Source organism: Carlito syrichta, unplaced genomic scaffold (assembly GCF_000164805.1).
Source record: "Carlito syrichta isolate Samal-C Ts95f unplaced genomic scaffold, Tarsius_syrichta-2.0.1 Scaffold310924, whole genome shotgun sequence".
Taxonomy (NCBI): domain Eukaryota; kingdom Metazoa; phylum Chordata; class Mammalia; order Primates; family Tarsiidae; genus Carlito; species Carlito syrichta.
The window spans coordinates 387,041-397,900 of record NW_007255020.1 but is presented as its reverse complement, the minus strand read 5'-3'; the positions used below and the strand labels follow the sequence as shown (position 1 = coordinate 397,900).

The 10,860-nt window shown below is 51.3% G+C and overlaps 1 protein-coding gene across 1 annotated transcript in view; it reads left to right on the top strand.

The window, feature by feature from the left end:
- The first annotated feature begins 340 nt into the window (after positions 1 to 340).
- The window catches only part of GLP1R (glucagon like peptide 1 receptor), a 19,471-nt gene continuing 8,951 nt past the window's right edge, over positions 341 to 10,860 (top strand). The window contains exons 1-9 of the mRNA XM_021717759.1: positions 341 to 647; positions 1,455 to 1,554; positions 3,036 to 3,134; positions 3,215 to 3,440; positions 4,287 to 4,446; positions 9,085 to 9,145; positions 9,661 to 9,730; positions 9,815 to 9,903; positions 10,252 to 10,390. Coding sequence (XP_021573434.1) covers positions 341 to 647; positions 1,455 to 1,554; positions 3,036 to 3,134; positions 3,215 to 3,440; positions 4,287 to 4,446; positions 9,085 to 9,145; positions 9,661 to 9,730; positions 9,815 to 9,903; positions 10,252 to 10,390 — 1,251 coding nt within the window. The remainder of the gene's footprint in view (positions 648 to 1,454; positions 1,555 to 3,035; positions 3,135 to 3,214; positions 3,441 to 4,286; positions 4,447 to 9,084; positions 9,146 to 9,660; positions 9,731 to 9,814; positions 9,904 to 10,251; positions 10,391 to 10,860) is intronic.

Below are 10,860 nucleotides of genomic sequence, written 5' to 3'. Positions count from 1 at the left end.
CTCGGACTGTTTCCTGGGATGGGGGCTTTGAGGTCCCTGTTAAGCCGGCCACAGGGCAGCAACCAGGGTTTGGGTTTGAAGGGTCACTTTCTGTTCTAGCCTCTGGGCCCGCACGGCCTCGGCTTCTTCCTCTTGGGCATTATAAACTTTAAAGCATTATAAACTCTAAAGGCCATATTTACCAGGTCTCGGAGTGGAGTTTGGGGGCCCTCTTCCACCTTTTTAAACTTGTGCCGGATGTCCGGAGTGGATTGGGTGATAAAGTGGGTAGCTAAGACTGTGGACCCCGGTGGTGAGGAAGGGTCCAAACGAGTGTGAAGGGTAAGAGTTTTGTTAAACGATGAAGGAAAGAGGCTGGGTCTTTATTAGGCTTTGTGTGAGCCGCCTTTTCCATCCCTGCAATAAGGCAGCAGACCAAGATGGCAGCGACGGCGGAAGGGGAGGGTACAGCTTGTGGATGGCTGGGCCGGAAACAGAGGAGTCAGGTGTGATGTTAACAGGACCGGAGGAGGGAGGCGGTGCTTCCGTGGCAGCAGGGAAGGAAGTGAATGGGGGAGGAGAGCCCGGAACAACTGGAGCTGAGGACAAAGGAATTAGAGATGGCGGGGTCGGGGGAAGAGCTGGACATAGGAGGGGCGAGACAGGAGGTTAGGCAGGAGCAGATACCAGAGAGGCCTGAGTTGAAGAGGTCTGGGCACAGGAGGTCGGATAAGGAGGGGGTTGAGGAAGAGCAGACCTTTGAGAAGAGGTGGACAGGAGAGGAAGCTGTGGGGGTAGATGGGGTTGCCAATAGGGAGGAGGTTTATCTGCTGGGTTGAAGTCAGAGACAGAGGAGGGAGGTGGCGGCGTAAGCGGGACGGGGGAGGGAGGGGAATCTCTGCCCACTTTTTAGAACGCTCACAGAAGTTATAGAGGTCCCGTATAAGGTCGGGGTTTAGGGACCCATAGGGGCCACTTATTTTGGTTGTCTAAGCGATAGGTGGGCCAGCCTTGGGTACTGAAGCAGATTAGATGCTTGAGTTTAATGTCGGGAGTGAGAGAGAGAGAGCGGAGAGGTTGTCTAAGAGACCTTTGAGGGGAGAGTCGGCCGGCAGGGATGATGAGTTTCCCATTTTAACAGCTGGGGCTGAGCAGGGCTTCCCCTGGATAGCCGGCCGTTAGGATATGAGGAGGTTGCAATAAAGCCTGTCCTCACAGGATGTTATCACAACCCGCGACTCTCCTGGAGAATCGAGGAGGTTGAGCATAACCTGGTACCAGGACTTTTAACGAGGAGGATACCCAAAACTGGATGGCAGGAGGGAGTAGACTCGAAATTCCTGATGGCCAAGGGAGGGGAAAACTGGTAGGGGTCTGCTGTGGCCTTAAAGACCTAGGCGGGGTGTGGTCCCCCCCTTGCCCGGGCCGAAGGGGCTGCTGGACGATCAATGGTCAGTTCCCTCCGGTTATCCCAGGCAAGGTTTTAGGTTTTCTGTTTAGGGGACACTTACCAATCCGAAGGTCGGTGATGAATGCAGTGCTGGCGTTCAAAAAAGTGGGCAAAGGCCTTAAGGGGTGAGTCCCGCTGGCACCAGAACGGGGTCTCTCCTGAGGGCGAGAGGAACCCGACCCGAGTCACGGCAACAATGAAAGACGGTGGCACACAGTGAGACTCAACACCCATTACGGACAAGAGATTTAATGGGTCGAACGTGGTGGGCTACAGGACCTGAGGGTCAGGCTTAGCCCCGAGGCAAAGGCGTGATGGCCTTTATAGGGGCTTAGGGTGACCTGTCTGTCGTCTATAGGTCGGCTGGCAGAGCTTCATGTAGGTTGGTGGATTTTTCGCGGGCACGGGAAAGGGTGCGGAGGGAGAACAAAGGAAGGCACTGTTTCAATCGCCATTTTAGTTTGCCGCGTCTCTGTTTCCAGGAAAGGGAGGGGATGTGGTTTTACTTGTGGCTTGGTGGTGGCCCTTCACCCATTACTATTGCATCAGGGACTAAGTTTAAACATGAATTTTGGGGAGATACAACATTCAAATCAGAGCGATATATTTCTGCAAATTTTTTGGTCCAGCATTATGTTTCTGTGTGATTCATTCACGTTGACAAAGGTAATTCTATTTCATTAATTTTAACTGTCATTCTACATTTCATTGTATGATATAGCATAATTTATCTGTTTTCCTTTTAATGAACATTTGAGGTGTTTTCTTTTTTCTTTCTAAATTATAAATGTTGGCACAGTGAGCATTCTTACCTAGGACCCCTTGTGTGTTTCTCTGGGACATATCCCTACGGGCAGAATTGCCAGATCTGAATACTACCTGGTTTTGCCAATGTACTAAGTGTTACTAAGTCGAGCTTCAGAGTGGTCATACCAATTTGCCCTCTCATTAGTAATAAAAGAGAGTTTCCTTTGTTGAACATTATCACCAATATTGAGTATATTCAGATTTAATTGTTGCTAATCTGGAATATGTGAAATCTCATGAGTTAAATTTGCATATCCTTGATTCCTAGAGAGGGAAGCATTTTTCATGATTTAGTCTGTGAGTTGCTTGTTCATATTCTTTGCTTACTTTTTTATGGTTTTATTTTTATTTTTATTTTTTATTTTAAGCATTCATTGTAAATCCTAGATACTAATCCAGGATATTCTGTCTCTTAGTCTATGGCTTATTTTTTCACTCACTTTATGGTGACTTTTATGCACAGAAGTTCTTCATTTTCATGGAATGAAATTTATTAACTTTGTTGATAAATCTTACCACACAAAATTGATAAATGGATTTAACATTTAAATGAAATTTAATCATTAACAATAAATAATAAAATACAATAGAAAATTAATTTCATCAATGATTTGAAATTATCAGTTTTGTTCAGAGAACACATTTTTTATGGTTTTATTAAAAAAATCTTTCCTTATCCAAGGCTCATTAAAAATGGTCACCTATATATTCTTCTGAAAGCTTTAGAGTTTTCTCTTCCCTATGGTTCTTTGCTCTTCCCTGTGGAATTTATTTTTGAAAATCCTTCCATCTCCTGCAGAGAAGAGGATAGACGATGTATTGGAGGAGGGAGGAGTGACTATGCAGCTGAAGGCTTCGTGCAGTGGCAGGATTTGAAGTGGATGGAAGGATTTTCAAGGTTATGGGGAAGAAAGGCATTTGCAGAGGTAGACGTGAGCACAGTCCCCATGCTGGAAACATGTTTGGTGTATGAGTTAGCGTGAGAGCTGGGGATTGCGGAGCAGAACTCTTGGCCACCTTGCTAGGGAAGAGCCCTGCTTTCTCCCTCAGACACCTGCACTGCACCCGAAACTTCATCCACTTGAACCTGTTTGCATCCTTTATCCTGCGAGCACTGTCCGTTTTCATCAAGGACGCAGCCCTCAAGTGGATGTACAGCACAGCTGCCCAGCAGCACCAGTGGGATGGGCTCCTCTCCTACCAGGTATGTGATGTGTCCAGGTGCCTGGGAAAGGATGGGTGGTCAGAGAAGGCCTGCCTCTGCCATGCCATCCAGGCCTGGGACAGGGGAAGGCAAGAGCTGCCCAGCCCTGGCCCTCTGAGAGCCCCTAGTCTTATGGGAGAGGCAGTCTACCTTGAAATTCCCCCAGTTTGATAGGGGAAGCAGTACCCCATGGTGACCTTCCAGTCTGATGGGAGAGGCAGTCCTCCATGGTGAGCTTCCAGTTTGATGGAGGAGGCATGGTGAGTTTGATGGGAGAGGCAGTCCACCATGGTGACCTTCTAGTCTGATGGGAGAGGCAGTCTACCTTGAAGTTCCCCAATTTGATAGGAGGGGCAGTGCCCCATGGTGACCTTCCAGTCTGCTGGGAGAGGCAGTCCGCTCTGGTGGCCTTCCAGTCTGATGAGAGAGGCAGTCCACTTTGGGGAGACCCCAGTCTGATGAAAGAAGTGGTCTACCTGGAGAGGACCTGGTCCAAAAGAGGAGCTACTACCCTAAGGAGTTCTCATCCTGACGCAAAGGAATAGTTTTTGGAGACAGACCTGGGTTTGAATCCCAACTCCGTCATTTACCAGATGTATAATTTTTGGGAAAATAACTTCTGTGAGGCTCAGTTTTCTCACCTGCTTGGGCATAGTATTATTTTCTTCCACTCAGGAGAGTGAGGATTCAATGAGCTAATGCAGATAAAGTTCTTAGCACTAGCCCTAGCCAGAAGATTTCAGGACAGAAGATGGCAGGATAGAAGCTGGAGCAGGATGGCTAGAGGTGTCAGGGGAAGCGGAGGGCAGAGCTGTTGTCCCCACAGGACCCTTTCTCTATCCACAGGACTCTCTGGGCTGCCGCTTGGTGTTCCTGCTCATGCAGTACTGTGTGGCAGCCAATTACTACTGGCTCCTGGTGGAAGGCGTGTACCTGTACACGCTGCTGGCCTTCTCGGTCTTCTCTGAGCAACGCGTCTTCTGGCTGTATGTGAGCATAGGCTGGGGTAAGGCCCACTGTCACCCACTCCGCACCTGTGGCATGGGGGTGGGAGACCTTGACCCCTCTACCAATGTGGTACTCAGAAAACACATTTGGGCAAGGGGCAGAGCCCACTGGGTAGCCCTCTTGGGCACAGAACCCCCGTCCCTGGGTTTTTAAGGCACTGCAGAGGGTTATGTTCCCCCAGCCTTTCCATGATTTTCCTGCCTTAATGGAAACATCCACTCCCATTTGGCCAAATACCACCCCCTACCTCTGTCATGCACACCATTGGAGGTCACAGCGCTGTCCTCAAATATCCCACTCCCAAGACCATGTGGGGACAGAGCTCTATATCCGGACTCAGGCAGCCCAAAGCCCTGAGGGAAATGGTGAGTTCTGGGCCTCAAGGTGGGGAGGGGATCAAAAGGGTAGGGATGGAGGATGGGGAGGTGATGCTCTGTCATGTGATGATGAAGAGGAAGGCTCAGAGGAGAGCCAAGTAGGGTGAGGAAGGGTGACCAGAGGCCAGCCAAGGAACGTGTGGACCGCGGATGTGCCTGGAGCCCAGCTGGAAATGTTCTAGCCGAAAAAGTTTGCCAAGAACCATCGTGTCTTTTTTTTTGCTGGAACATTTCTGGTTGTGCTTCTGCCTCTCGCCACATGGGATTCCGATGAGGGCTTGGGATTGAGCAGGGGGCTGGGGTCCCCCTTTTTACTGGGAAAACAGATGCTGCGGACCTCTCTGAGAAGGCCCACAGTCACCCACCCTGAATGGAGTCAGAGACTAGGCCCTGCCCTCTGGCCCTCCCTAATCAGTTGTTAAATCTGTTGATTTCCCCGTTCCATACCAATGCCCCTCCTCCACCCCCACTGGCCACTCATTCATTCATTCACTCCTCTCCTTCCTTCATTTGCCTACTTCAGGCTGCTCTGACCATTGCTGCCCTCCACTCCTCCAGGGGCTTCCCATCCCAGTCACAGCCAGACTCTTCCCTCAATGCCTCCTTTGCCCCTGATACTGGTTCTGTCTCTGAGCCTTTATAAGGCTGTCCTCCATGCAGGAATATTCTTGGAGCATCCTTCCCACATCAGGTCGTCAGCTGCCTCTTCAGGAAGCTGCCTCAGGTACCCAGCCCTCATGGTTCCGGGCTTTCTCTAGTCTTCTCAGCCTCTCTGTCCCCTGTCCTTCATTCATTTTTTACTGGCATTCCTCAACCACTCCACTCTGTACAGCCCATCGGAGAAGAGGTGTTCTAAGGAAGTTTTAATGTGATCAGTGTCTTGAGGGCACCAAGTACCAGAAAGGGACAGGGCCTCAAAGGCAGAGAAGGTCTTGGAACTTAGGGCTTCTGACTCCCACTGGGCCCGCGACTCATCATGCACAGTTCTCTGGCCTGGGCTCCATCTCTTCATACCCTGTGGCCTCGCCTATCAGACTTGGGCCTCTGCACAGATGGCCTCCTCTTCCTCCTCCCCCAGGACCCAGCACCTCCCTTGACCTTCTCTCTCACAAGGCTTTTCCTCCTGTCCCAGTAGCTGGAGAGCCCTGAAGCTCATTAGGGGTGGGGGATCAGGGAAGGCTGTCCTCAGGGCAAGGGACAGGTCTGTCCATTCTAGGAAATAGCATCAGTGCTCTTAGTGCCTGTTACCATGGCAATCCTAGGGCAAGAACAATCATAAGGACAATGTGACGTGGGCAGAGGAGCAGGGCGGTTGGTTGGGGGTTGGTGGGGACACACAGCACCCTGGAGGTCTCTGAGTGGGAGATGGGGGAGGGGCTGCCAGTTCTTTGCTGTTCTCACTAAGAGGGTCTTCTATGGGGCAGGTCCTGTGCCACGTGCTAGGGCCTTTGGAGATCGTGCCATTCCTTATCCCACCACCCCACATCCTAGCTCAAGGCTCAGGGCCTGGAGGAGCCTAAGGGTAAGGCCTGAGGGAGACCCTTCTTCCATCAGGATGTGATTTCTTGAGTAATTGGGGTTAGAAGAGACAGAGACAGAGGAACAAAGAGAGACAGAGAGATTCACAGCTGAGAGCTCGGTTGTGATGCCAGGAGGACTTGCCCAAACTGGGATGCTTAGAAAACAACTTTTCACTTCATGTGCAAGTAGAAGAATTAACATTAGGACTCTGAACTCTGACATGGATGGAGGGAGCCCTCAAAAGGCATGGCGGCTTCTGCTGCAGTCCATGGGCAGTTGGGTGCCCCTAAAAACCCACCATAAGAAGGCTGTGCAGGAGGGAAGGCGAGTGACAGATGAGGGAATCATTCCTTCCCAAAACCAGTTCTGTGTATCTTAATTCAACCTTTTTTCTCCAGCCTGTCTTGCTGGTTTTCTAAATGGGAGAAAGATGAAGCCAGTGGGGAGTGTGTAATGTTTGCATGTGGCAGGCTGTGCCTGTGTTTTTTCCAAAGGGCTTGTTAAGGAAATGCTGACAATGAATGCAGCTCATCAGGTCTGACTGATAACACAAGTGAGCTTCCCGATCCTGGAGGGGGTCTCAGAGAGAAGGGACAGCAGCGGGGTGGAGATGCCCAAGAAGGAGGTGTGTGTGTGTGTGTGTGTGTGTGTGTGTGTGTGTGTGTGTGTGTGGTTCAGGGACTGGCATGCTCTTGCCTAGAGTGCTTCCCCCTCCTCATTGATGTATTGATTCATTCATCATTCATTCATTCATTTATTCATCCATTCCATTCTCATTGTGCCATGTGCCGGGGCCTTTGGAGGTCATCCCATTCCTTGTCTAGTCTCATGAAGACCTGTTACTAAAGCACTGTCCATGCTGAGAGGGCTGGTTTGTGTAAACATAAATGAACGAAGAGAGAGAGCTATGAAGAATGCTGGTCGGTTGCAAGCTTCTTTGCTTCTGCCACCCCTTTCTGCATCATCCAGCACAGTAGATCCAGGGACATGAGCAGCTCAGTTGCTGCTGCTGAGTGGACAGTGTTATGCTGACAACCCTGACTATAGTGATAGGAAAGGCTAGGAAGTGGTGCTGCCCTGGACATGTGCTCCTGGGGGAGACTCCCAAAGTCACACGTGCGCATGCATGGACCACCCACCATACATGCACACATTCCTTATGTAGGTATACCTTATGTACCTCAGACCCTCACATCTCCAGCGCTGAGGGAGGCACCAATGGAGACAGGCTTGGAGAGACAGTGCAGAAAGCCATTAAGGGTGGTTGGAGCGGTGCAGGACTGCAGCCCTGGATTTTAGTCCCTCCTTTGTCCTTCTGAGCTCCTGATACAGCTCCTCATCTCTCACGTGAGGGCAGACAATCCCATTTTAAATCAGCCAACACAGATTGGACTCTCAGGGTGAGCTGGTCACCAAGGTTCTGAAGATGAGTGGGGCCTTGGTTCTTCCCTCAAGGAACTGGAAATCAGTTGTATTAGTTATCTATTGCTGCATAACAAATAGTCCCCAAACTTAGCAACTTAAAACACCCTCACAGTTATCATTTCACAGTTTCTATGGTCAGGAATCTGGATTCAGCTTAGCTGAGTACCTCTGGCTCAGGATCTCTGATAGAGATGCTGCCAAGCTGTTGACCAGGTGATAGGGTTGCTGTCATCTCAAGACAACTGGGGATGGAGGATCTACTTCCAAGTTCACTCATGAGGCTATTGGCAGGAAGCCTCAGTTCCTTGCTGGCTGTTGGCTGGGGGCCTCCATTTCTTGCTGCAGAAGCCTCTTTCTAGGCTGAGTGCCTTCAGGACAGGACAACTGATTTCCCCTAAAGCAAGTAATGAGAGAGAGATTTCTATATATAGATATGATATACATATAGAGAGAGAAGGGGGGGAAGGGATGGAGGGAGGTGAGAGAGACAGAGACAGAGAAAGAGAGATAGAGAGATGAGAGAGAGAGAGAGAGATTGAGAGATCAAGACAAGCCACGATGCCTTTAATAAATTCACCTCAAAAGGATATGCCATCACTTCTGCTATATGTTATGGGTCATACTAACCAATACAGGCATATTGTATAGTCTTGATACAATGTGGACTACACAAGGGCATGAACACCGGGGTGGGGATCATTGGGGGCCAGCTTAGAGGGGGTCTACACCAGTCAAGTCCCAACTGAGTGGAAAGTGGACAGTTACTTGGCCTGTTGGTATCAAGGACAGGGCTCCTGTCTCTATTCCAGGCTTTTGTCCAGGCCGCCTGCAGGTGTGTAGGGGTAAGGAACAGACGACTGAAGGAATGTCCAGTATCTGAGGGAGTCACCTGAGACGGGCTTGTGGGCTGAAGCAAGGGAGGAGTAGGGCATCAGAGAGTTTGCCTGTTCCCCACCTCATCCAGCTTGCCCTCCCCTCCACATGGCCCTATCCCTCTGCTACTTGGGTGTCCGTGTCCTGGTGTCTCTTCCAGGATGCTAGGAAAAGTCCTGACATTGTGTCTGGCACATGAAAGGGGGCAGAGTAGTGAGGACCTCTCTCTAAGGAAGAGTCCGGGGAGTCAGTGTGGGGTTCCTTCTGCCTCTGTTCTTCCAGACACCCAGACCAACCTAGAACACGTGGTTTGGGGCCAGGCCAGGAGAGGGGCTGGAAGTGTGAGGGGCCTCAGGTAGAAAGAGGACTCTGGGTGTGCGTGGCAGTGACTCTGGCCTGCCAGCCTCCTTCCCTCTTTGTCTTTCGCTCTCTCCTCTTAGGTGTCCCTCTGCTGTTTGTTATCCCCTGGGGCATTGTCAAGTACCTCTATGAGGATGAGGGGTGAGTGTCCTGCTCCAAGGAGGTGGGTATGCTGAGGTCCCCATACTCAAAGTCCATGGGATTCCTTGGCCCCTGGGGCGTGTGGCTCTACCTGTTGGGAGGGTCAACCGAGGAACCAGGAGCTTAACTGTGAATTTAGCTCTCTAATGCCCCCTCCTAACCCCTGCCCCTGCCCCTATCCCTTCCCCTGCCCCGGGGTTGTATGATGACAAATGGTGCTGTGTCTGTGGGATCTGTGGTTCCCTCTTGCAGGTTTGTCTGTGATATCAGTGAGTGACATGTCTCTGGTATTGTGTGTATGATTCTGGGTACACATGTGACTGTGCTTCCATAACAGGAAAGCTTGTTTGAGGCTGTGTGTGTTGTGGGTCAGTGCGGGGTCAGTATGCATAGTTCCTGACTATGCATGTGGCACTCAACATGGCCCTGTGCCTTGGTGGCCCCTGTGTTGGCACTGTGCACTGGGGGCTCGGTGAGTCCAGCCAAATGCATGTGGGCACCCCTCTCCCTCACAGCTGCTGGACCAGGAACTCCAACATGAACTACTGGCTCATTATTCGGCTCCCCATTCTCTTTGCGATTGGGGTGAGTGGTGGTGTGGACAGTGGGAGTGGGAGCTATGGTAGGCCTAGGCTGGTGCCCCCAGCCACCCACCTGTCTGCCCTGCAGGTGAACTTCCTCATTTTTGTCCGGGTCATCTGCATTGTGGTGTCCAAACTGAAGGCCAATCTCATGTGCAAAACGGACATCAAGTGCAGGTGATGTAGCTGAGCTGGTTTTACTGGACCCTGGGCCCTTCTTCCTAGCAGAGAGCGAGATCCCAGGATGCTTAGCTGGGAGCCCTATGCTACCTTTTCTCCCACCCAGGTCTGGCCTGGGATCCCTGAGCCTTGCCTTCACCCCATCCCTGGGCAGCCCCTGAGTTTCTGGGACCTTGACCTCTACTTCTTCCCTCCAGGCAGCTTGTCTCAAGGTGTTTGGGGTAGGAGGGCATCTGAGATTCAGATGCCAGGATCTGGTGGGAAGAGGGGAGGGTACAAAAAGGGAAGAAGGGTCCATGAGAAAGATCAGGCTGACTCCAGAGGTCGCCATGCCCTGCCCCCCAGGCTTGCCAAGTCCACGCTGACCCTCATCCCCCTGTTGGGGACCCATGAGGTCATCTTTGCCTTCGTGATGGATGAGCATGCCCGGGGAACCCTGCGCTTCATCAAGCTGTTCACGGAACTCTCCTTCACCTCCTTCCAGGTGACCTCACAGACGGGGCATTCACTTGAGAAGTCCCAGAGTGAGGGTGGGGCAGACACCAGCCTGCACCGTGCAGATGGAACAGATAGTCAGGCTGAGGCCGGGGGCAGTGGCCCCTGCCCAAGGTCACATGGTCAAAGCAGAGTCAGTACTAGTATTCCTAGGTGTCCCGACCCCCAGGCCAGTCTCCTCTGTAAGCACATGAGGCAAGAAGTCTTCCTAGATACAGCCCTGGGCACCTAGCCTGGCACGGCAGCTGCCATCAAATGGGTGGTGGGCACTCTGCCAGGCACTTTACATACATTGCACTTTCTGTCCTCATGGAACCCAGGAGATGTGCAAGATTACCCCCATTTTACAGAGGAGGAAACTGAGGCCATAGATGTGAAACAGTATTTAATAATATTTACAAGCCGGGCTCGGTGGCTCAGCCTATGATCCCGCGCCTTTGGGAGGCTGAGGTGAGTGGA